At 34.2% G+C, this 27,162-nt stretch overlaps 1 protein-coding gene across 1 annotated transcript; it reads left to right on the forward strand.

Annotated features, from left to right (window-relative positions):
• Positions 1-7,272: 7,272 nt before the first annotated feature.
• LOC117917330 (auxilin-related protein 2-like) lies at positions 7,273-25,798 on the forward strand. Its single transcript, XM_034833571.1, has 8 exons — positions 7,273-7,972; positions 11,795-13,532; positions 13,617-13,752; positions 13,856-13,953; positions 14,120-14,185; positions 16,060-16,149; positions 24,437-24,613; positions 25,237-25,798. The coding sequence occupies exons 1-8, from the start codon at positions 7,467-7,469 to the stop codon at positions 25,273-25,275; spliced, it is 2,850 nt and encodes a 949-aa protein (XP_034689462.1). The 5' UTR covers positions 7,273-7,466; the 3' UTR covers positions 25,276-25,798.
• Positions 25,799-27,162: the final 1,364 nt, after the last annotated feature.

Here is a 27,162-nt window from a genome sequence, read left to right on the forward strand (position 1 = left end):
AGAATTGTGTTTTCAGCCCAACTGGGTGCAAAAATTAATATTTGGTCCATATAACTTCTATAAATGATGAAAAATATATAAGATGTTAAAAAACCAATATATCCTTCAAATTTCTATATATTACCTTTTAAGAATATAAAATAGTGATAGACTAAAATACTCAATAACCTTTCACATAAGTTTTTTTTTTTTTTTGTCTTTATTGCACTACTATTTATGCAACCATAATAATTATATTTTAACAATTTGGATTTTTCATTGTTTTTAATTTTTTTTATAAATAATTAAAAATCAATATTATTTTCTATTTTAAATTATATATAAAGGAAAATTATGTTAAAAAAACTATTTTAAAAAATACTTTCTAAAAAAATGGTAATATGATTTATATTTTCTTTTTGAAAAAACATTTAATTAAAAAATGAAAACTATTTAAAAAAATTGAAAACTTTGCTTAGTACTATTTTTTATATGAAAATAATAAAAAGAATTAAATTTCATTCATTGATTATCCATTTTTATTTTTTTCCATTAGTTATTTTAATAATAAAATAAAAAATATATAGTATGTTTACAATTAAACAAAGAAATTAATCAATTATGTGTTTTTTGTAAGACTATCTTTACATGAAAAATAATTACATAACTAAATTATATATATTTATTACTCTTTTTAATTTTATTTTCTTTATTTATTTTTTGTCTAATAGAAAATTTTAATATATCCATAATTAACAAAGTAATAAATCAATTGTGCACATTTTAATCTATTAAAATAAATTGCTTTCTAATTTAAATAAATAAAAACAAGTAAATAAATTTGGGGTTATTTCTATTTTTTACATATTTTATATCAATATTTTTTATGGTTAAATAAATTTTTTATTTTTCTTTAATTCCAAAAATAAAATTAAATAAATAAATAAATTTGGTATTTGCTAACTAATCTTATATTCATATTTCTTATGGTTAAATAAATTTCTTATTCTTTTTTCTTTATTTCCAAAAATAAAAGGAAATAAATAAATAAACTTTTTTTTTCTCTTATCATCTAAGGATCGCACACTCTTAAAGTACACATTCCTCTATTACGCACTCATCTTATGCACTTTATTTAACTCGCACATGATAATTCGAATACTTATCCCACTAATGATATTTGAGAGAAAATTTTGTTTTTTCATCTTACACTATTTTTTGAAACAAATCAATGAAAACATGGTTAACCTACTTATGGTTACACATTGAGTAGGAGGTATATGGAATTTGAGTCACTGTACAAGGTATTTACGCTAAGTGTACATGACAAATATACTAACTGTATAAGGGTATATAAGACTATTATTTGTAAAGGATTTTAAGTGATTCTGAAAAACTTATTTGTTTATTTTCCTTAATCGAAGATAAATAACATTCCTTACACACATTGATTAAGTATACATTTACTTCATGTACTTTATCTAACTTGTATATGGTCATTTGAATATGTACCTCACTTATGATGATTGTAAAATAAAATTATACAACCATTTTTCTTCTTTTTTTAAAACCAAACCAATGCAAACATGGTTAACCGACCTATTGTTAAATATTCATGAGATGATGTATGAAATTTGAGTTATTGTATAAGGGTATTACACTAACTGTACAAGATAAATTTACTAATTGTACAAGAGTGTACAAGACTATTTTTTGTCAAGTGATTTTGAAAAACTTTCCTATTTTTTTCCACTCAAATATTTTTTTTCCCCACTCAAATTCTTGAGTGAGAGAATTGTTTCGAATTTTATTTTTAAATTTCATCGTCAAAATTTTGTAATTGCATATTTTGTTTTTGTAGTTTTAGCAATGTTCTTTCTTTCCATTTTTTTTTTTTTTTTGTGAAATTTTATCCAAATGAATCTATATTTAAAATTATAATCATATTTATCAAATTTTCTACTAAGATTATATTTAATTCTTTTAATATATTTATACTCATTTATTTAAAAAATGAAAAACTAATTTTTTTTTTTTTGTAAACATGTTCTATTACCTTTCAAGTAAAAAATTAGGTAAGTTTGAAAGTCAGTAAAAAAAAAATTAAATACCACTTTCAATCATTTTTAGATAAAATTTTATATAATATATTTTATTTGAAATTTAATTTCTAAAGTTTAACTAAAAAATTGTATTGACAAATTTCTTGTTGTAAGTCAAAATACTTTGCATTAGTCTATTTAGATAAGAAAAATTATTAATATAATATTATAACTTCATATCTTTGTTATTTTTTTTTAATAAATTTATCTTTTTAAAATAAAAACATTAAAAATTTAAAAGCTAAAAGGATATATATATATATATATATATATATATATATATATAAAATAAAGTGAAGTGATAGACAATTTTTAAATTTTTTAAAATATGGTTAATGTAGAAAATATAAAAAATAATTAAAAATAAGAGAAAAATATAAATGAAAGGGTAATATAAATTTAAAATAAAAAATGAAAATTAAACTAAAAGATAAATATAAAAAAATAAAAAATATTTGGATGAAAAATCCCAAATTTTTTATCATTGCTTATAATAAGAGCAAAAAGATTCATATCTTAAAAAATGAAAAACAAAAAAACATTATTGTTTTTTATTTGACATAAAATAGAAATATAGTTTGGAAGAAAGAAAAAAAAAAGTTAAAAATGCGTAATACTTAATAGGGAATAGAAAAGGAAAAAAAATTGAAATTCACACTCACTTGTGCCTATGTAAGGGTTAAATGTATTTTAGAGATTAATGAAAGACAATATCCTTCATCTTAATTTTCATACTTTGTTTGAGTCTTTGACTTAAATATGCATGATATATGGACCAAATTTTAATTTTTAGGCCCAACTGGGCCCAAAACACAATTCTCCCGAAAATTAATACATGCATGTATCATAAGTATTAATCGTCCATTTATAATATCAAGTAAACCTATTCCAAGATATATGTCTCATATATTGTACATCATATATAATAGATTATGTTAATATGCATCAAGTAAACTTGATTGCAACCCCTTAAAGAGGTAAGATTATATCATTAATGGCATCAAATTCTATGTGAATGATACTTTACATTCTCTCAAATTCAGAAGAATTTGATATCCCCAACATGGTCCCCAAGGTAAATAATAATGCATTAACTCATTATAAGTCATATAGGCATATAACATAAAACCATAAGTTTTTACCTAGTAACTATTTATCCATATACCTTAAATGTAATATGACTTGTTATGCAAATTATTATTTTGATAAGACAAATTTTCTTCATGTTAAATAGAGGAAGTTGATTAAAAAATAACAATGTGAAATTTCTTTATATTTTTTTTTTATATACAAATCAATATGATATATTAATGTTTCTACGAGGTAATTATGCAAGAATGTCGACATATAAATAAATGGTTGAAATGGAAGAAGCAATACAAACAAGCAAGACTTGTTGATGAAATGAGGAGTAACATGGACTTGAAGTCTAAACATCAAAAGACGTCGAGCTTGTTGAATATAAATTAACCTAAAATCTAGTGTCTAAAGATATAAAAATTGTTTGATTCTAAAAAATCATTATACAAAAGTGTATTTGAGACAATTTAAAAATTAGAACATAAGGTTCCCTTGAAGAAACCTTGTTTTGACTCTTTTAATGACTCAATCATACTCCTAACTATAAAGATTAATCATCCCTAAAGGACTTAATATGCACTACATAATGTATATGGATCAATAGGATCTAGTAGGTTGGATCAAGTGACTTAAGCCCAAAATAAGGAAGTCTATATAAACCTTCTTATGCGTTTAAGGTTTCACACTCTTATCATTAACATTAGAGTGTGCTTGGTAGTGATTCTACAAAACGTTTCTAGTATTTCTAACACTTAAATAATAAAATTTTTAAAGTGTTAAAAATATTAGAAGTGCTTTCTAAAATCACTACCAAATGGACTCTTAATCTCCTAGAGAGGAATCCCAATCTCCACCATTTTATAGGGGATTTTGCCTTCTTATGTGCTAGGATCTAAGAAATAGAGATATCGGGTTAAATATCTATTAATCTATGAGATCCTCGGTACCTCTTTATATATTAGAGTTGGTTTGAAAACATCCAGATCATAAGTGTAGCATTTTAACTCTAGATCTTAAGTTTTTATTGTTATATTTGCTTCCGTTTCTTAGATCTAGAGATCCTTGGGACAAACTTTGCATGCACCTATAATCCAAGTGTTATCCTAACACTAATTTCATTCCTTTAGATTCTATTAGGATTTCATTTCCGGGGAAATTTTAAGGAACTTTATGTTCTTCAAAGCACATTTTTTTCCCATAACATAAGATCTTATCTTAGTGTTTCGTCATTTTTTTAGTATTATGTTGATTTTAGTCCTTTGGGTTTTGCTACTTTTATTTTTTTTCGTACGATTTCATTATTAGCATGGAAATATTGCTACTCTTGGTTTCTAATTAAAAGGAAATCTAAGTTTGGAAATTTATTTGAAGTTTTAGATTCAAGGAATTCATGAACATCATACCTATTTTGTTTAATGTAGTTTACAAATTGAAATTTTCAAGTGAAAAAGCTACATTGGTCAAGTCAATATTATATACCTTTAAATTAAGAGTGAAAGTCATTGTTTGAAAAATTGGAAAAATCTCGTAATGTAAAGACTAGCAAATATATGGAAGGTAATTTTTTGTATTTGTGGCATCTAGCCTCCACTTTAAAATAAATTGCTGTCAAAACAAAAGTTTAATATTGTAAAAATTATATGCATCAAATGGAGTAATTAAAGTTGTATTTTAAAGATCAACGTCTTGTAGTTTTAAACAAAAATCTGAAAAATTATGTTCAAATTGAACAAAGGTTGTGTAAATTAGATCATTATAATAAAGTAGTTTATTGCCTTGATATCAATCACTTTTAGTTGATATTATTGTTTTTATATCTTATTAAGTTTTGAAAAGTTTTAGAATCTAATTTGCCATTAATTTTCTTCTCTAGATTATGTTTGTGAATAATTTGCATGATATGGATTGAAACTCTTAGTTTTACTTTAATTGTTTATGATTAATCATTTTTGAGTGTCGACAACATATTTAAAGCTATTTGCATGTGAATATGCTTTTCATGTCAAAAGTTTTATTTTTTAGGACATCTAAATGAATTTTGCGGGAATTTACATTTAGTATGAAATTTCAAAAATCTAAAGGACACCTCAAGCATTCAAAAAGTTGAAAGACCATGTGAATTAGGCTCCGAAGCAACAAGGATTACTTGAAGCACTACTGAAGTTGCATCCAACACTCTTCTAACATTTAACTGAGCTTAAGCCTTCTGTTATAATGCCCATGCCCTTTTTTTGCCTATAAACCTATATTTTCACTTATTTCTACATATGTTAGTCTTTCTTGCTTTCTTTGTTTTTGTCATTTTTGTTATTGTTATTTAATTGAAATTCTTGATAATGTGCGCGGATTGTATTGATATCTTATTAATGATTTTTAAATTAAACTTCTTGATAATGCCCATGCCCTTTTTTCTTTTGCACTACTTTTCACAAAAATTGTTATTTAAGTATATGCAAGCTACAAGTTTCTAGGAATTTTCAAGATTCAAAGTTAGATGATTAAAGATCATTGGTTGGTTGCTTGTTTTAAACTTTAACATTATTGAGTGATATGTAAATTCTATTTGAGAGTATTAGAGAGTTTATGTAATCGTTATTTTGTCAAAAAATTGTCAAAAGGGAAGATTGTTAATATACTATTTAAGTTAGCTTAAATTGACAATTTTGTCCATGCATTATTGGATTCAACTCTGCACACTTCTTAAGTTTTACTATAATCTTGTAGATACAAAGATCGTTATTGATTCATTCTCGAAACCATTCAAGTAAGTATCGTTGAGTTGTACAAAGGATAATGACAAATGTAAGGTATATAATGAACTTTTAATTTTTTAGGCATGAAAATTAAAATTACAAAAAGAAGTTTTAAATATAATGTAACGTCCTCAAATAGCACACAAGCCTCCTAACGATCTTGAAGAATGCTTAAGTGCTCATGTCTCTTTTAGTGTAATTTCCTATATTCATCTAAGTTGCTAAGATTTTTCACATTTAAATATATTTATTATGTTGTTAAATGCCTTTCACTTTATAGTTTATGACTATTATCTTTACATATTTCTAACACTTACCAAACTAAAATCTTGTTCAAGTTTGTTCATAATGGTTGACTGCATCCCTTCACGTCATTGACATATTTACTAAGGAGCGTGCATGTATTATGTTATAGACATAAAGACAAATATAGGTTTTGATAATATAAGACTTGTGCAAGAAGGGATGTTTAGGTCCATGTAAATCTACATAGTTGATTTTTCATAATTAGTAAATTTTGCTCTATGCTAAATTAATTTATGATATTTACAAATGCAAATTTTATTAAAAACTCTAAACATTGAATGAAGGAAAAATAAAAACTAAAAATTTGATTTTCAGGTCATATAAGTACAATTTATCCTCCATCCTCTAAACGATATCATAAACAAGATATAAAATTTCAATTATTATTTATTTATATCAAAATATTTAATATTTCAAACATCAAAACATATTGATAATATCATTCAATATAATCACCTTTCGCCCTGAATTAAATTTCTATGCACGCATAAATTACAATTTGATCTACAAAAATTAATAAATCGTAAGACAATTAATACAAATATGTAGATTTGTATTTTTACAACATTTATATCCATATAATAAAAAAATTATAATTTTTTTTATTTTATAAAAATTGTTATTACATTTATTTTAGTACAATTTTTTTTAGGTGCGAGAAAATTTAAAAAATACATTGGACAACCAATTTTTTTTTTTTTTTATTCTCAGGAAGAGAAAATAAAATATTTTTTCATAACATCTTTTAATTATTTTCACTTATTTTTTAGAATTGTTTTAAAAAATAATTATACAAATATATATAATAATTAATTAAAAAAAACTTAGATATAAAAATAATTTTTAAAAATAATTAAAAAAAATATTTTTAATTTTAAAAGCTATTTTTTAGAATTATTTCTAAAAATTAGTTATTGAACATGTTTTCTTGTTATTTATTAAAAAAAAAAAACATTTCATCTTACTTTTTGAAAAAAAAAAAAGAGGGTCGTGGCAAAATAAATAAATAAATAATAAAAAAAAGCAGGTGACCTTCAAATGGACACCAGCAGACAAAGCACAGGCGCCTGGCCAACTCTCTCTCTAAAAAGGACTTTCTCTCTCTAAAAACTCTTTCAGATCTCTTCCTCCTCCATGCTCCTCCCTCCCTAGCCACCATCGCCACCACAGCCGCCCCCGTTCACTTTTTTTTTTCGATCCCAATTTTGCCCCCAACCATCTCCAAAATTTCCCAAATTCACCAACCATGAATGACTTCTCAGGCCTCTTAGCGCCCGATTTCGGATACAAATCCCAATCCAAATCGGCCCCAATGTCGTCCTCCAAGCCCAGTTCCCGCGGACCCACCAGATCGCCTTGGAACGCCGCTCCGGACGACTCCGATTCGCTCTTCTCCTCCTCATCAGATGGCCGTGCAGCGCCATCGTCGTCGATCAATTTCGATTCGATTTTTGGTGGGTCATCCGGGTCGGGAGCCAAAGCAACGTCGTTGCCTGTTTACGATAAGCCGGTTTACGATGATGATATTTTCGATGGGGTGCCGGGGCTGAAGACCTCGGGTTCGGTGAACTACGATGCGTTTTCGACGGTTTCGGGATCGAAGCAGAAGCAAAACGATGCGTTTGATGATCTTCTTGGGGGTTTTGGGAGGAAGGATCCGGAGCCGAAGAGATCCGGAAATGTCGAGGATGTTAGGTCTGGATTTGATGATTTGCTTCATGGGTTTGGTCGGATTAGTCCTCCAAGTAATAGGTATTGATTTCTATGTGGGTTTGTTCTCAATTGCAATTATTTTTGGCCCGAATATGGATACTTTTGCATCAATTTGGCTGATAATAGTGAGATTGGATCGTTGTTTGCTTTTCAAGTGTTGGGTAAATGCTCAATTGGTTTGATGGTCGAAGCATACATTTGTGCAAATTACTTTGGATGATTTTCTAACCGGGGTCCGGGGAGAGTAGTCTCTCAAGTACTAGGTATTGTTTGCTATGTGGGTCTCAACTGCAGGTTTTTGCCTGAATTTGGATACTACATGGATTAAGCTGCTTGTGCTGAAATCAGATTTATCCTTGCTCTTGTATGTTTTGGGTCAATTCTCAATTGGTTTGATATCAGAAGCACATTAGCTATATGGGTTTGTTTAATTTACTAGATTTGATGATTTGCTATCTTTTGGTGGAAATAGTCTCCCAAGTCATAGATTCTGTTTTCCATGTGATTTGTTCTTAGTTGCATATTTTACCTAAATTTGGGTACTTTTTGTATCCACTTAGCTGTTTATGCTCAAATCATATTTTGTATTTGCTTTGTGCATATTGTGGATGTGCTCATCATATTGACAGCTGCAGCATATGAACATTGAATTTTGGGTGGTTGTGATGCTTTGTTTAGTAATATATGGTAATTTATGTTTTGAAGTGATTTTGCAAAGCATTGCATGCTATTTGTATGAAGTTGAATGGGGAAATCCTTTGTTTCTCAGATCATTTAGATATCTGATAAATTCAAAATTCAACAACTATGAATTGTTGGGAAAAGGAGCAAAATGTCAAATTTCCCCTACCTTAAAAGGTGGAGTAAGGGAATGAAGTTTGATCTCCAAACTAAATATCTTCTCATTGATCATGGAGGCCTTCATTCGCCCCTTCACCCTCTAATTGGTTATAGTAGCAAAGCTCTCCATGGACAAGCAACCACTTAATTTGCCACATAAAAACGAAGCTTGCCTAGTTAATTTGTGGGCCATAAAATCTTAATCAACATGATCATAGGCTTTCTTAAAACCAACCTTTATGACTGCTCCTCACTTCTTGGATTGGAATTTTGATTAAGAATTTCATCAGGCTACGACTCTATATGTGAAACACACTTCACAAAGGGGACATAAGTTGGAGAAATAATTTTATGGATTATATCAAGTTGAGAATGCATATGAAGTATGAACTACTCTTGCATCCATCTTGAGTTTTTTCTTTTCTTTTTTCTCCCTACCAAGACTAGAACCTAGAACCTCTCACATCTCCATCCCAACTCTTTGCTTTTGGAGCCAAGCCTATAGGGTGATGATCTTGTATATTTTGTGTTTAGGCTAATGGTTTTAAAGCCCTTAACACCATATATTCTTTTGTTAATCTGAACAATTGCTATGAAAAGAAAGTTAAAGCTTGAATTAGGAACTCTTACGAATGGAACTCGGAACTCTTACGAATGGAACTCGGAACTCTTAAGAGACTCTTAGTATATCTCTTTTAGATGTTCTCCTAACAATCTTTGATAGAAAGTCATGATGAATGCCATCTACCCTCAATGCCTTCTTTCTATTCAATTGAAAGATTACCTCCATGATGATTTTCCTTTTTTAGGAAGGTAGCTCCAACCATCATGCCGTCCTTAGCAATGGTTCTTTTTTACTTTTGTTACACACATTTCAATATTTCATAGAAGTTAATATAAGTATCAATCTTGAACTATTTGTTGATGATTCTAGTTCTTGATGGAGATATAAACATAATATGAGTTTTGTGTTAGAGAAAGAGTGTTGAGAAAATTGGAATGCTTTGTGATATGAGTCTTCAATGAAGAAGCTCAAGGAAAACAAGATGGATTATGATTTATCTATAGTTTCTCAATGAAGTTAAGGATCTTGTATTGGAATGCTAGAGTGGTTAAGAATGAGGAGAATAGGAAGGTTATTAAATCTTTGTTTCATCCTCAAAAATTTGATTTGGTGTGCCTACAAGAAACAAAGGTGGAAGCTATGTTGATGGCCTTGGTTAGAAGCATAGGGGTGGGCGGGTTCTTGGAGTGTGGGTGCCCTAAAGGCAATGGGAGTAGCTGGAGGGTGGTGGCCTTCTAGGATAGAGTGTTGGAGCTACTTGAGAGGGAGACGGTTCTTATTCAATCTTTTTTTAGTTCAGATGTTGTGAGGACAAGTTCACTTGGGTGTTTTTCAAAATTTATGGTCGTAGGATTGGGATAGAACTCGAAAATTTTTAGGAGCTGGGCTCCATGAAGGGGTTATGGGGAGATCCTTGGTGTATTGAGGGAATTTCAATGTGGTCAAATTCCTAGAAGAGGGAAAGAATTGTGTTAGAATCTCCTAGACCATGAAACGTTTCTCCTAAGTTATAGAGGAATTATCCTTGGTTGATCTCCCCTTGACAAGCAGCTTTTTCAAATGATGTGGAGGACTGAATAGGCAATTGCTGTCTAGAATTGGTCGTTTCCTAATCACAAGTGATTGGGAATATCACTTCTCAAATACATTGCAACTCCTATGGCTGTAGCTAGTGTTTGATCATTCCCTTATCTTGCTAGAGAGATGGGGGTGAGAAGAATGGGAATGCCCTCTTTTAGATTTGAAAACATGTGGCTTAAGGTGGAGGGATTCAAAGATATGGTGAAGGGTTGGTGGGAAGGGTATCGGTTTACTGGATCCTCGTAGCTTCGTTTTAGGTTTAGAGTTGATAGTGTTAAAGGAGGACTTTAGAGCTTGGAATAAGGGAGTATTCGAAAATGTAGTAGTAGCCCACAAGGCTTATGTGTTGGATCAGACCAATTATTGGGATGAAAAGGAGAGGGAATGGTTGCTTTCCTTAGAAGATAGCAAAGCTAGAAGGGTGGCATTAGAAAAGTCTAAATCATTGGGCTTTTAAAGAAAACATCTTGGTTGTGGTGAGGGTTTGTTTTATATCCCTTAAGTGTTGAGTTTTGTGCTTTTATGCACTTCAGTTGTACAATTACCTTTACTTTCTTGGGTATACAATAATTCTTGATTTTAATCAGATATATGCAGTGGATTGTTGTATGAGAGAGGGATTTCCCATCCTTCTGCACACTCACTTATTTTATAATAATAAAAATGTTTACTTCTGGTTTTAAAAAAACCTGAACTAACAGAAGATGACTAAACAAAATGCCTAGGAAACATGCAAGTTGAGTTGGAATGGATAAAGTGATATGACTTTAGAAAGACATGTACACATTTCATGTGAGATGAATGAGAAGTCCTGTTTTTGTTTCTTCTTTCTTCATCACTGTTTCCCTCATAACTAGTGTTTTTGGTGTTTTTCCTTTGTAAGCTTCCATGCATCCTTTAGCACAGGTCATTTGCTTTTCCCTAACTATGAGTTCTTTGAATATCTTTTGATTATAAGGACTTCTGGTCACTTTATATGAAGGGGGAAGACAGGAAAATTGCAAAAAAGAGGAAACCAAGAAAAAGGGACAGTATTCATGAATCTTGAGAGGCATGGCCTTTTTTTGTGGGTTTTTGGTGTTTTTATTTTTCTGGTTTGCGTTTTTTTTTTTTTTGTTTGTTGTTTTTTGTTTTGAATCAAAGTAATGCCAATGGTTTTCTATCTCATTGATAACCCTATGTGCACCCCAAATACCATGATGCTGATTTATTTTACATGGATGAATGCACTATTATTGTTATGTAGTGCTTTTTTTTTTTTCCCTATTTGTCAATGAATTGCATATGTTCTTTCCTTGCTCAGTTAAAATAAATAATCTCACCTGTGATAAATTTCAGTGGATTGGCATTTTACCACAATGTTACTCTTTGCACAGGCCGACAACGGATGTCAATTGGGCACCAAAATCAACTGTTAATGCCACTGAAACAACCTCCAATGTGATTGAAGATCCGTTTGTTGTTTTAGAATCAACTTCAACCCCTGCTGTTTCATCCTCGGTGCTGTTTACTGATCCATTAGAGGAAATTAGTAAGCTGAGTAATTCTGGAAGCACCAGAGTTGATGGTTCATCTGCTGTTGGTGGGGGAGCATTTAATGATTTAGATCCCCTTGATAACCTTGGAAAATCTGCATTTCCATCTGAGATGAATAAGAGGGGAAAGAATAGGAGTCCTTCGAGCACAGAACCAACAAGTGAGACTCAAACTTTTGCTACTAAGGAACCAATTGAAAAATCCTCGGTTGAGGGTCAGGATAGCCACTCTCAAAAGAAGATGCCTGCTGAAAATTATTGGGAATCTCATCAAACCTTGTTTGACATTCCTACAGTTTCCACAGATTCTCATAAATCTTTCAGTCAGACGCCTTCTCCTCCTTCACATGTAAATGCTAGTCCTAATGAAACAAATTCCCAGGGAGAGATGTCTCCTAGATCTGAAGAGAACTTGTCTTCATCTGATGATGTGTGGCTCACTGTATCAGATATTCCTCTCTTTACACAACCCACCAGTGCTCCACCACCTTCAAGACCCCCTCCTACAAGACCAACTCAAGTTTCAAGGGCAGAAACAGGTTCTTTTGGTTCCAATAATGCAAGAAAGAAGGTTAATGAGTTTTCTTCCTTCACTAATTCCTCTCAGTATTCTCAAAGTCCTAAGTTGACCCGTGGGACAATGAAGAGCTCGGCTGTGTCTCAAATCGATGAACTTGAAGATTTTGCCATGGGTAGGACTCGGAATAATGTTGATGGCCATGCAGAGGGTCTTTATGGTGATGAATTTGAGACAAACTCAGTTGCTGCTGCGTCTGCTGCTGCTATGAAGGAGGCCATGGATAGAGCTGAAGCTAAGTTTAGGCATGCAAAGGGAGTAAGGGAGAGAGAAAGTGCAAAAGCTTCTAGAAGTAAAGAAGCTGGCCAGTTGGATAGAGATGAGAAAGCAACGCAAGATGCTCAGGAGAGAGCAATCAGAGAAAAACAGGAGAGATTAGAACATGAGCGGCAAGAGAGGGAAAGAGAAGAGGAAGAGAGGGAACAAAGGAGACTTGAGAGAACAAGGGAAATTGAAAGGGAAAGGGAGGAGAAAGAGAGGGAACAGAGGAGACTTGAGAAGGAGAGGGAGCGAGCAAGGGAGATTGAGAGGGAAAGGGAAAAGGCCAGACAAGCTGTGGAAAGGGCTACTAAGGAAGCACGTGAAAGAGCGGCTGCTGAAGCTCGCCTAAAGGCTGAAAGGGCTGCTGTTGGGAAGGTAAATGCTGAAGCTCGAGAGCGTGCAGAAAGAGCTGCAGTTCACAGAGCACAAGCTGAAGCTCGTGAAAGGGCAGCAGCAGAGGCAAAGGAAAGAGCAGAAAAGGCTGCTGCAGAAGCCAGGGAAAGGGCAAATACTGAAGCAAGAGAGAAGGAAGCACGTGAGAGAGCTGCTGTTACAAGGGCAGAAGCTGAAGTGCGGCTTAGAACAGAACGAGCTGCTGTTGAAAGGGCTGCGGCAGAGGCTCGAGAAAGGGCTGCTGCTGCTGCTAGAGTGAACCAACAAAAGAATGAAAATGACCTTGAGTCTTTCTTTAGCATGGGTTCTCGACCAAGCAGTGCGCCAAGGCCTAGAGCTAACTCTTCAGTGAGAACCTGGGATTGTAGATCTTCTGTTCATGTTTTGCTTGTCTCAATGTTGTCTGATTGATTTTCTGACTGTCTTTTTCAGGACCCCGTGTTTGATACCCAATTTCAGAATAGGCGTGGGCCTGAAGTGGCAAGACCACCTGCAAGTGCATCATCAAGTATGAGAAAAGCATCATCAACAACAAATATTGTTGATGATCTTTCTTCAATTTTTGGAGGTACCTTTCTTTCCAAAGTGAAATTTTCTTGTGTAACATTTAATCATTTGTGGTCCTCTCTTGTAAGAATTATAATTGGCTTAACTATTTTTTATTGCAAAAGCTGCTCCATCATCTGGAGATTTCCAAGATGTTGAAGGGGAAAGTGAAGATCGACGGAGAGCCAGGTTGGAACGTCACCAAAGGACTCAAGAGCGTGCGGTATGTGTTTTATATGCCAAGATTTTTAAAAATCTTTTCTCTTTTTAATGAAATATAGTTATAAATAAGTTTTATGGCTTGCACTTGGCAAGTGTATGATTATTTGCTATTTATCTTCATGATGTTGGCTTTACAATTTTTTATTGTTGAATTTGTACATGTTCAGGCAAAAGCACTGGCTGAGAAAAATCAGCGGGATCTCCAAACTCAGAGGGACCAAGCAGAGAGACATGTAAGTACCTGCAATTTGCTATCTCTATTATCCTGTGTTCATGTGTATGTTAGAAGCTGTTGGGGTTGGTTGGAGGTCTAGCCACACTCCATCCAAAGCTTTGATCTGCTTTGTGGATTGGTAAAAACTGTATCACCTCTTTTGATGAGGAGGCAGAGTTGATGCCAACTATTGGTGTAACTTAGTTCAATTTGTGTGAGTTGACATTGACCAACTACAGAACAAAGTCTAGCTGGTTGCAGTTTTGTTTTGTTTTTGATGTTTTTTTTAAGGGTTCTCGTTTTCTCAACCAATGGTTTTGTATAATCAAACCTTTAGGATTCTCATTTTCGTAACCAATGGTTTTGTATAATCAGACCAGATGACATTGTTTAGGCTTGTGTATATGTATAGTCAATGTGCAAAACTAGCTGATAGAAATATACCCTCCTGCCTCTACAACATGCAGAACTCAACTTTTATTTGGTATAAAATGGATGGGAACTCTATTGTGAGCTGGCTGGTTGTCTATAAAGTTTGAATTGAATATGGATAAGGATATTTTTGTGCATGCATCTAGTACAGTTTATGTCAATTACTGGAATTTACATTTTCGGTGAATTTGGTTGAACAATTCTGCTGGCATCTATGGACTCCTTTTGTTTAATAGCGAAGGCACATCCCATGGGTGCTTTTGAACTATCAAATTAAACTGTGTCCAGATCTGCATGCATTCTGTTAGCCTAAAAAAATTTACTTTTCAGTCGTTTAAACTTATTGATGTTATGAACTGTAATAATCCTCAGTACTAAAACTAGTTTTGTCAAACATTGTCTAAGAACCTGACTTTTAAGCAATATATTTAATAAAACTTTGTATTGGTTTATTTCTTTTCATTTCAAGACATTTACTAGAATAAAGATATTATAGTCATTTATTAAATTCTGTTGGAAGATCATATAAGCTATTGTGGTGACTGTTAGATTCCATGAATTCTAAATTGAGAAAACTCTATCTGATCTATTGAGGTGAGTTGCCTCTATCTGTGCCTTTTTTTATCTTTTTGATCTCTTTGATAACCTTTTAGAGAATGGACAACGCAATTCTTCATTCTATATACCTATAAATCCTGATCCTTACTGTCTCAACTTCAAGCTACCCCTTTATTTGTCCAAGGGCACCTTAATTTGACTGCATCACCATCAAGAAGGCTTTAGAAAAAAGAAAAAATGCTATGCATGCAATCATTTTACCACCTCTTTTACTACCTCTAGATTTGGCAATGATGGTTGGATGTAGAAAAAGGTGGTAAAAAAGGAAAACACGAACAATTTTTTTCTTGGATTCTATCCCACTTGCTCCGTTAGTGGGTAATAAAAAAATAAAGGTGGCGATAAGGGTGGTATAAATTGCAAAAAGGGTGAAGTGATGGAATTGTTATCTCTGGAATTCCTTATTTTCAATTCTAAAAACTTGGGATTTTAAGGAGTAAATTGACGAACTTCAAGTGGGATCACATTTCTTCTCATATGAAAAAAATTTAAGTAAACAAACAGTCTTTCTCTCACCCTCTCATCTCTTATTCCCCCCATTATATTGGGAACAATATTGCTCTCTCCATTGAAGGGTGTTGTTCCATTGGAGTTATGCAATAACACTCATTAATTAGGACTATCCTACAAATTCTCGTTCATTATTTTTCTTTTGTTCAACTTCTTTGAGGAATCTAAATGAAATAGATAATTATTATTAGGTTTCTATTATTTGGTTAACATTTATTGATTTGTTTTACTTATTTAATTGTTTTTGTATATGTTTTCCACATGGCTACATTACGACTTTAAGTCAGTTGTGTTATCCTGCTACTGTCTAATTATTCTTTTGTCTGATATCAGAGAATTGCTGAAACACTAGATGTTGAGATCAAGCGCTGGTCTGCAGGGAAAGAGGGAAATTTGCGTGCTTTGCTATCAACATTGCAATATGTGCGTTCTTGTAATCTATATATTACATATTTGCCTCTCATTTCAAGTTCAATAGATTTGATGTCTAAAAATTTATTAACCTGCATTCTTTCCCACAGCATTTGCTTCCTACATCTGGAAGATAACTGTTTTCTTGCAGGGAGTAACACTTGACTGCATCTATATTTTATTATTTTTTAAAGTTCTTGATTAATTTCTATCAAGTTTAGTTGACTTCTCTTTGTATGCATCAATAAAATTCTCATTAGCAGCCTAACAGTGATCAACAATCATTTGTTTTTTTTTTTTCTTAATTTTTTTGTTGCAGAAAAACCAAATTTTGTAGCTCAAGTAGAAAGTATGAGCCACATACCTTTTTGCCTTGTCAAACCTTGGGGGTTTGTTTTGGTGAAAATTTCCAGTAAACATCAAGGATCAAATAAGCTTATAACTTTAGGTTCCATTATTAACTCTACTAAGTATTGTGCAATACATCATACTCCATCGTCATACTCTATCACAGAGATTTGAGCTTGCTTATTGGGAAAATGGTTGTTAAGAGGCTTTTGGAGGAAAGTGGTGGTAGGAGTATTTTAGGAAGAGGGAGGTTGATACAGGATGGGATTTTAAGGATCGCATGGAAAGGGTTGGGAGGAGTTTTCAAAGTTCACCTTGTTCAGATGGGGAATAGGCAAAAGATCCAATTTAATATGATGGTTGGGGTGGTTACTCTATGTTGATGGGAAGATTTCCTAATCTCTTCAAACTTGCAGTTGATGGCAAGGTCAATAAGTAGGTTTCCTCTTCTTTTGAAACTTACTGCTGATCTCTTTATGATTGGGAGCTAGATGGGGTGGAGACTTTCTTTAGGATATAATAGCAAACATTGACAATTAGTAAGGTGTAATTTCAAGCCACTGCTTTGGTGGTTTTTTAATACAATCTCTTTACTTATCAAAAAAAAAAAAAAAATTAGTAAGGTGTAGAGGATAAATGGTTTGGCTGAACTGGAAGTGTGACAAATTCTCTGTTAAATCTCTCTTTTCCTATTTATGTGATGGAAGAATCGAGGTGTTCCCTTTTGGGATTGTTTGGACCCCTTGGGTTCTGTTGAAGGTAAGCTTTTTTGCTTGGGACAATGGTGGCGTCTAATTTTGGCTTGATATTTTCACCTAGGAATTTGAGTTGGGTCCATGACAAACAAGATTGGTGACTAGTGGAATTCATTTTTGGTTGTTTGGCTCTACACAGTCCTTAACCTCCTGAGATTTGAAAGAAAACCAGGTGATTCGATTGAGCTCATTATGTGGAGTGATATAATGGAGGTCCAAGGAGGTAGAAGCTGGTTTGTGATTGAAAAATCTTTTGAAATTTTGATTGAGCTTTTGAAAGGCAAGCATTGTTGATAATCACTGAGAGAGGTCATGACTTCTCGGAGTGGATTATATTTAGAGAAAAGGGTTGTTCATTCTCTTGGAAGGGATGGAGGTCTACTGCTAGACCGAGAACTTGAAGGATTTCAACAAGGTGTGGTTAGAGGGAGGGCGAAGCTAGAAGTTACAGCTTCTTAGCTATGAGGATGATATATTTCTCATGTGTTCAGTTCTATGTGCAGAAGCAAAAGGTTTGTCTTGGTTTTTCTTGAAGGAAAGGGTCTGCAGAGAAGGAAGGGGTGGAGGAGGTTGCTGATTTGGAGAGAATTTATCTGCATGTTTACTTCATGGATCGTACAATGTTTATGAATGAGAAGATAAAACTATACAAGGATTAAAAACAGCTATACAAGGAAGAATCTAAAACGAATCCCTATAATCTATTCTTATCTAGTAGCAATAATAATAATCAAATTCCTATAATCAAGGAACTAAATATGACAACTACAAATCTGCTTCTTGCAAATGCAAATTAAAATAATTAATCCCTAAAATAAATGGTCAATTAGAATCAAATATGAAATTTGGAAATCTTTGAATATACTTGTTAACAATCGACACTTCCCCACAAGTTGGAGCATAGATGTCTCGAATGGCCAACTTGTCAAGTATCAAATTGTTGAAGAGGCTAGTCTAGGTTTTCAACCAAGGATAAGAGGACCCGAATGATATTTTATCTTTGCCATTGGTGCAAATTTTTCTTGATAAACTACACATCTGTGTATAACCTTTATCCACCAATCTTGCTTTAAACCTCTCCACAAAACCCTTTGCCTCATGTTTCATTGTGAATACCCACTTGCAACCATCTTATTTCCCTCCGGTAGCTCAACTAGTTCCAAGTAACATTTCTTTTGTAATGCATCCATTTCTTCAATCATGATTGAAGGGAATTAAAGATTACTTCGTTCCCTTGCCCTAAATCTCATTAGGTGCATGCAACTATTCCTAGGGTTACTAGATCCTATGCACAATGGAAAACAATAACATTTAAAACTTTATTGGATCTAGTAGAACAAGTTAGGATTGCTGACCAAGATCTTGATGTTCCCAAATCAATTATTTGCAATGAAGATTGTTGTAGAATGTCGCGATAGTTGTTGGAGATCTTGTAAACAACTGATCTTTCGCCTGATAACACTTCCTTGAAGCTAAACACTCAAGTGGTGGAGATTTGGAGGATAGAGGCTAGGATTCTTTCTTTGGAATGTAAGGGAGAATGACAAAAGTCTAAAACACCAACTCTTAAGGGGTATATTATAGGCTTCCTACTAGACTTCAGTAACTTAATTTAACCTAAAAGGGGTTAATTGATTAATTAACCCAATAGGATTCCAATTAATCAATTAGCCCATTCCAGAGATACCATTCACTAACCCCTATGTAACTGTATGTAATTACCAAAACGCTTGTTTGCCCATAAGTGAACCAAGAATTGATATAATGTTCATAGACCATGCCATCAAGGCATTTTTCACACTTGTAACCAACTATTTTCTTTCCTTCTAGTAGCTCAACTAGTTCCAATGTATTTGTAATGCATCCATTTCTTCAATCATGATAACTTTTGACTTTGGGTTGTCAAGAGCTTCATGTAGCTTATTAGAAACAAACACAAAGGATAACTAGTTTGCATATATTTTATAAGATGGAGATAAGCGATGTGAAGACATATAATGAGAGATAGGGTATTTAACAATACAATGTGCAAAACCGTGACAAGATGATGGTTTTTGCTCTCTAGAAGGATAACAAGTCTGGTTCTCAAGAGTTAATAGAGTTGACTCTTCAATGGAAGTATTAATAGAAAGCTGAGGAGAAGGAAATACTTGAAGATTACCAGCTGTAGGAGCATTTGATTGGGCATTGGGTTGATCAAGAAGTGGTCAAGTCTTCTCCCTTTTTGAATATACTAATTTGTATGGCTAGAGAAATGCTCTTGAAGTGGGTGCAATAGTTTCAGATGATGATATACTGGTAGAAGGTAGTAGTAGCACATCCCAAGACTTCTCTCCTCCCTTGAGAGAAGCATCTAAATATCCCCTTAAATAGTAAGCATAATCTTCTTCAACAAAAATAACATCTACGGAAACAAACATCTTTTTTGAAGCATTTGTATCTTTTTTTGTAGAGTACTCCAAAAAAAAGCACTCGAGTGCCCTTAGATCAAGCTTATTCCTATATCGTTTGTGAATATGAACATAACAAACACGATCAAACTCCTTAGGGGGATATCAAGACAAGTTGGAATAAGATGTGTTTTAGATGAGGACTAGAGAGGGGTTTGAAACTAAAGGACTTTTGAAGGTATTTAGTTAATGAGATATGTTGTAGTAAGGATTGCATCGCTCTAAAAGGATTTAGGAACATTCATAGCAAAGGGTAAGGATCTAGTAAGCTCTAAGAAATGACGATTCTTACACTCGGCTACACCATTCTGTTGGTGTGTGTCAACACATTAATTTTGATGAATAATACCATGAGATTGAAAATAGACACTTAGACCCTTATTCAGGTATTCCCTTCCATTATCTGAACACAAAACTTGTATTTTAGTGTTGAATTAGGTAAGAACCATTTGATGAAAGGACTTAAAGGTAAAAAAAGCATCACTTTTTTCTTTCAACAAATAGATCCATGAAACATGAGTACAATCATCAATAAAAGAAACAAATCACTTAAGAGTCTAAATAATTTATAACATGGAGTGACCCCAACACATCACTATGAATAATTGAGAAAGAAACCAAAGTTTTATTAAAACTAGAAGGAAAAGTTTGATGATGCTTGGCTAACACAACTATTATAATGAAAAATAGAAACCTGGACTTTGGAGAACAAGGATGGAAACAATTTGCGTAGATAACTAATGAGGGATTTCCCAATCTTTTGTGCCATAACCAAATTTGTTCTTGTAATGTTGTTATGCTTGTCTATCCAAATCTTGGCAATTCATATCCAAGTAGTACAAACCACCTCTCTCCTTACCAAGACCAATCTTCACTCCTGTAATAAGATCTTGACAGACACAATGAGTTTCAAAGAAAGTTACAAAACACTTTAGAGACTTAGTGATCTGGCTAATGGGCACTAAGTTAATGGATAGATATGGAAGATGTAAGGCGATAGAGAGTGACATGGAAGAAGTTAGAGGAATTAAACATTCCCTAACACATTAGCAGAAGATCCATTTGTTTTTTTTTAACATTCTTCGTACTAGGATGAGTGCTATAGGAAGAAAAAAGACTAGATTCATGTGTCATATGATCTGTAGTACCTGAATCTATAATCCAAGAAGACCTATAACAATCATGACTAGAGGTGCTTAAGGCAAATCCAAAGTTACTTGAATTAGCTAAGTTATAGGAAGCATCTTTTAGGGATAACCTTTGAGCATTCTCACTGATTTGATCTTCTTGGGCTTAAGAATATTGTGGTTGGGCCAAGGGACATGATTGTGCATTAGAGGATGCATGATGTGTTATGGAATTTGAGTTAAATCCCTTCTTACAAAACCATTCAAGATATCCTTTTCAACTTGAAACATGTTTCTTGAGCATGACCTGTCTTATTATAATGTGTACAAAGTGAGACTGAACTCCAGTTAGACACCTTTTCTAGAGTTAGAGATAACTGGTGCTGTTGGAGCTTGAGCAATATTTAAGGGCTGAACTCCAGTGAGATGCCTACAAGCATAGTAGCCTGACACGATGCTCCTCATGTCAAACATAAGCATACACACCATGAAGATTGGAAGGAGGATCTTTCCTAAAATTTGAACTCTGATCTGATTAAAACTTGCATCAAGACTAGCTAGAAAATTGTAGACCCTCTCATTCTCGATTGTCTCCTTTAGTTTTGTTGTATCCCCTACATGCTCCATATCAAATGGCTGGAGAAAATCAAGCTCTTGCTAAATGGCCTAACGAGAAGAAAAATGGTTGGTCAATTGCTCCTTGTTGTCTAGTCTCATTTGTCTCGCGCTTAAGTTCATAAATTTGAGCATCATTACCATTAAAATATGTTTGAGCCACAACATCCCAAATAACATGAGTTGTAGGAAGTCGGAGGAAAGATGCACTAATATCAAAGTCATTGAATTAAGAAGCCATGACATCAACATGGCATTCTCCTTCACCCAAGTAGAGAAGAAGGGATTAGAAATAGCTGGTTGTTTCTTCTCTCCAGTCAAGTATCCCAACTTCTCCTTTCTTGTGACATACAACTTCACAAACTGGGACCATGTAGAGTAGTTCGTCCCATCAAGTTTGTTAGAAGTCATCTGAACATGCATATTATCATTTTAAATTGTCATAATAGAAGGAAGAAACCTTTATCACCAATATAGACATGGTTTTTCTTTTCTTTCTTCTTTTTCTTTTTGGGTGCAAGGTATTGGCAATTTCAAACAAGGATAGAAGGCCAAGGGGAATAGATCAACTGTAAAAGCTTAGACCTAATGATCAATTGATACCATGATGATATGGAGAGAATTTTTCTGTACAATGTGTATAAGATAGAAGAAAAAGCTATACAAGGAAGAATCTAAAATGAATCCCTGTAATCTGTTCCTATCTTGCAACAATAATAATGATCAAATTCCTATTGTCAAGGAGTAAAATACAACCACTGCAAATATGCTCCTTGCTTATGGAAGTTAAAATACTCAATTCCTAGAATAAAAGGTAAACTAGAATCAAATATGAAATTTGGAAATCTTTGAATATACTTGTCAACAGTCAATAGTGGTGTTCCTTGTGGGACTATTTCTAATGGAAGTGAGGCATAGGGTCTTTAGTAGGGCATTCCTTAGTAAAAGAGGAGGGTAAGGCCTGGAGGGGAGAAGGGGATGTTGTGTGGGTGGTCTAATAATAGTGAGATGGGGAGATTTTTTGGACAAGGCCCCTTTGCCTCCTTTAGAAGCTTGGGCTTGGCACCACTGGAGACCGAAAGGGAATATTTATGTGGCCCTAATGGGTTCTTCCTTAATCTTATTTGAGTTTGAGCTTTCTATAGAAGCAAAAAGGGATCTGTGAGAAGAGCGAGAGTTTTTAACAAGAAGTTGATGCTATATAGATGGGTCCAGGTTGGCTTTTTAGGGTAGGAGTACATGCCAAGGAAGGATGTGTGAGAATAGTGGGGCTCCCATTGTTCTTATGGGAAAAGGATTTCTTTGAGCTAATGGGTGACGCTTGTGGGGGCTTGTTTTGGGCGTGGATGAAGACATGATTGGGGGGTAGAAGTTGGAGTGGGAAAGGGTGCTGATCCAAACAGATGGGAGAAAGGTGCCGAGAAGTTTTCAGTTGGTGGTAGGGCAATTGTGTTTTTCCATTCATCCGTGGTGGGAGGTTCCACCATGGGTGTTGCAGGTGGTCTCTAGTAAGTAGAAGGTAAGGGAAGAGTTGAAGGGGGCTTCATTTGCAGCTGGGAGTGTAGGGTCTTTGGGCTTGTAACAAATTTCAAATTCTGCTGAGGTGTTGCCCCAAGGAGGAGCATTGGCTGCATAGGAGTTACAGTCATGGGGCCAGGAGGTTGAAGGGTCTGTGCTGGTGGAGGGCAGATTCATCATTCCTAATGCTAAAAGAGGGTGGAGTGGGCCAGATGTTTGGTAATGGCCCAATCATGAAGTTGGGCCTCTTTAGCGGCTCGACTTCTTTTAAAGAAGACCCTTTTCATGGAGATCTAGTGCCAAAGATCAGGGGGTACAGTAGCTCTCCAGCAATGTTAATGGAGGTCACTTTCTCTCTAGTTGATGAAGCTCTGGTGGTTAAAGTAGCGCGCTTTCCAGGTATGTTGATCCCCTTTTCTCCCCTCTTGGGGTGTGGGCTTTCTTCTTCTCCTCACGTGCACTTGAGTCAAAACAATAAGGTGACACAGACAATTTGCTGTAGGGATGATGGGGAGTTTGCCGAAGAGCCTTCGCTTGTTCATGAGGAAGTTGTGAGAGGGTTTTTGCAAATAATCATGAAGGCTGGCACATCAGTTGATTTAATGGAAAATAGTGGGACCAGTGGAGTAGAGCGTGTTGCAGACTCAGTGGAGAGGCCTATTTCAGAGAAGGGATGCTCTTATCTTGGTCCAAACAGAATCCTCATATCTCCAAGGGATGCTTCAGTAAGTTGGTATTGTTCAGGAGATATGTGGGGATGTTGGTTGATGGGTTTGACAAGGGGATTTTGGCCTTGTTGAGTAGGTTGGAGCTCAAAAAAATGGGAAGAGCCTTGAACAGGAGCTAAAAAAGAAGTCTGCCCCTGGGACCAGGTTTGAAAGGGGGCTCCCAAGCTGGAATGCTCTATTACAATTCTTCTTCAGTTAAAGGGAGGAAAAGCAGGAAGAGTAATTGAGATCTAGTCAAAGTGTGCCAATGAAGCTGGGATCCATGAGGGGGGATAAGCGGAAAGTGGTCAAATCCTTGATCAGATTGTAGTCAGCGGACCTTGTGTGGTTATAAGAAACCAAGGTTTAGAAGATGTCAGTTCAGATGATGAGAAGTTTGGGGGTTGGTAGGTGCTTGGAATGGGGGGCTGTGGAAGCTAGAGGCCATGCAGGGGGTATATTGGTCTTTCGAAGTTCTATTTTTGTCTTTTGTTTTTTTTTTAAAATAAATTCTCAGCCTAAATTCTGATTATTTCTTTGGACGTCAAGTATTTATTATCATTGTTATGGGTGTCAAGTATTAAAAACTTCAAGGGTATTAATCAATGATTGTTTAAAACTTGCTATTGTTTCAAGCACTTATCGTCTTTAACTGATTACTTATGAAGATATTTTGTTATCTGGTGAATGGGTTCTCAATTTGTATTTTATTTTATTTTTTTGTGGCAAACTTGTAATGGTTGTAACAATTGGATCTTCTTGTTTTTGAATGTGATCAGGTACTATGGCCTGAATGTGGTTGGCAGCCTGTTTCTTTGACTGATTTGATTACTGCTGCTTCAGTTAAAAAAGTTTATAGAAAGGCCACTTTGTGCATCCACCCTGATAAGGTGCAGCAGAAAGGTGCTAATCTTCAACAAAAGTACATTGCTGAGAAGGTTTTTGACCTCCTTAAGGTACTTCTATCAGATATCTAACTTCTCCAAATTATTCTAACCTTCTGGTCAAGAATTTATGCTATGATTAGTAAAATTGATAGTAAAATTATCATTGGATATCAGTTACTACTCTGTTGGTTGTGCTTAAAGGAATTATATTGTTACCTGTTCCAACATATGAAGCATATTAAACAATTAAATAACTTTTTGATGCTTTTTGATGTTTGACAACTTGCACTGGCATATCACCTGGAATTTATATGCTTCAATTTTTTAGTAATCACATCTGCTCGTATATCACTTGGAATTTATGTGCTTCCATTTTTTTAGAGACGATGGATTGCAAGTGTTCAGTTGATTTACTGTTTATGTTCTATGTTTTGGATTTCACTGTATATTTGAATTTTTTTATAATTGTTCTATAATAATTACCTATCAAAATAATTGTTCTATAATAATTCTGTCTGATAATCATTTCATTCGATATGTTGTTATATTGGTAATGCAATTTTCTATTATGATGTGTCAAATTACTCATATTCAGTTGAATTTCTATTGTTATTTAATATATTGGACTACTTGTCTCATTGATTCATTTATTGGGCCTTGCTTTAATTTTAGTTTGATATAATGATATATAGGAAGCCTGGAACAAGTTCAACTCAGAGGAGCTATTTTGAATTCCTTGGATGATTTTTCCATAAGCATATCACTTAAATTGACCATTTGTTGGGAGGGGAAAAGCATGCTGTTCCTGAAGAAATACTACTCTTCTACTGGTATGGTGCATTTTGATTGATGTTAGAGTTATGTCGCACGATGAAGGAACTGTCCCCCCATCACTGTTGAGATTCCTGAATGGTAAAACGCCCTTTGTTTACTGCACACTGTAAATTGATGTTTCTCTAGGGGATATACGGATTCAAAAAATCTCTGCTTGGAAGTCAAAATGGCTGGCCGATGTATAATAGTGTTACGCTCTTGATTAGTCTGCGCACATATGTTGAATTTCGAGTCATCCATTTGAGTGAATGAGAAGTTTGTATTTGTTAATTCTTTTTCATTCCTTCCCTTTTGTTTGTGATAAGGCTTGATCCGTTGAAGGAATTCCAATGTGTTTATCGGTATTAAAAAACAAAATGTTGACACCCCACCCGTATGATGGTTGGATTGGGAATGTACTTCTATGCATTGGAGCTTATATATATATATATATATATATCTATATATATTCAGGTTATTTTTTCCTCATCATTTTGTGGGGTGAGACGGAGAGGGCTATCCGATTTGTTGTTGTAATGGAGGTTGGGACACTGGATTGTTGAGGTTTCTTTCTTCTATGAGATGGAAATCTTGTCAAATTGGTTTTGAATTTCAAAAGCGCACCCAACCATTACCTACCACAATTGCGGGAGGTTTGTTTAGTTTACTACCTTTACAATTCAAAGCTAATTTTGAATAAGGAAACTATACAAAATTTCAAAATAAATGACTTATGTCATCTCTTTGAATGGAATGGTAGGTGGTGATACCACCCATTTATCTTTGTATGGTTCTTTTCCTCCAAACCAGCTTCCGTTGTTCTTCCTGGTGGCTCTAGATATGATATAGTTTTGGTTTTCCTTTTGCCCCCATATTTTAATTTCGCATTTCGCCTTCTGGCCTTTCAGGATCAATCACTTTCCCTTGGATTTTTTGAGAAGCATATACCTCTAAGGTTGTTGTCAGTTGATTAATGAAAGGAAAAACAAGGGAAGTGTTGACTGTTGATGGGTGGGTGGGTGGGGATGATGAACTTTTCTTGTGTGCCATCCAAGTTGCTATAATCTTTTCAATGCCCTCCGCTATTTCCTCATTTGCCTTGTATCTCCTCTTTTCAGTCTCTGCGGTTGAGATCAAAAGCACTTTGGGTGGTGGTGCTGACTGCTGAGTACTGATTCATTCATTCTCTCTCTCTTCCCCGTTATATAGGATGATGAATGCACGAGGTCATCTCAGGTTCACTCATACCATTTATTCTGACCATTTGATAATTTGTGTGGGTGGGAAACTTTCTGTTTTTTATATGATGACTCATTAACTTGACATTCATAATGCCTTCGCTTGATAATTATTGATTCTTTTTCACAATCATCTCTCTCCTCCACTCAACATTAAAAACCCAAAGAGCTACAATTTAGATGGGCCTAGACTTTGCCCAACTGGATTTGTCTTCCCTTGCCTTGCCCTTGGGCCCCAAAGAGACCATGTGACCATGAGAAGGCGAATTCTGGTTGAAGCTCACTCGTCAACATTTAGTACATCGTGATTGTGATTGTGATATGAATTGCAATATCTTTGGAAGCATGTGGAAATGCTACATCCACAAAAATTCATAGAAAGGGGACACTTGATTGTACTGGTGTTGGGAGGGAGAATCAAGACTCCCCAACTATATAACAATATATTGCAGCATCTCTCTCTCTCTCTCTCTCTCTCTCTCTCTCTTTCTCTGTAAAAATTGTCCTTTTTCCTGAGATCTTCATTGAACCGACGTCCCCATTGAATACCCTGAATGGTGCTTGGTG

This window comes from Vitis riparia, chromosome 7 (genome assembly GCF_004353265.1).
Source record: "Vitis riparia cultivar Riparia Gloire de Montpellier isolate 1030 chromosome 7, EGFV_Vit.rip_1.0, whole genome shotgun sequence".
NCBI classification, from domain to species: domain Eukaryota; kingdom Viridiplantae; phylum Streptophyta; class Magnoliopsida; order Vitales; family Vitaceae; genus Vitis; species Vitis riparia.

Coding starts and splice junctions, on each gene's coding strand:
- LOC117917330 (XM_034833571.1), top strand. CDS start 7,467: ATGAATGACTTCTCAGGCCTCTTAGCGCCCGATTTCGGATACAAATCC. Junction 7,973..11,794: donor ATTAGTCCTCCAAGTAATAG/GTATTGATTTCT, acceptor CTCTTTGCACAG/GCCGACAACGGATGTCAATT. Junction 13,954..14,119: donor AAAGGACTCAAGAGCGTGCG/GTATGTGTTTTA, acceptor GTACATGTTCAG/GCAAAAGCACTGGCTGAGAA.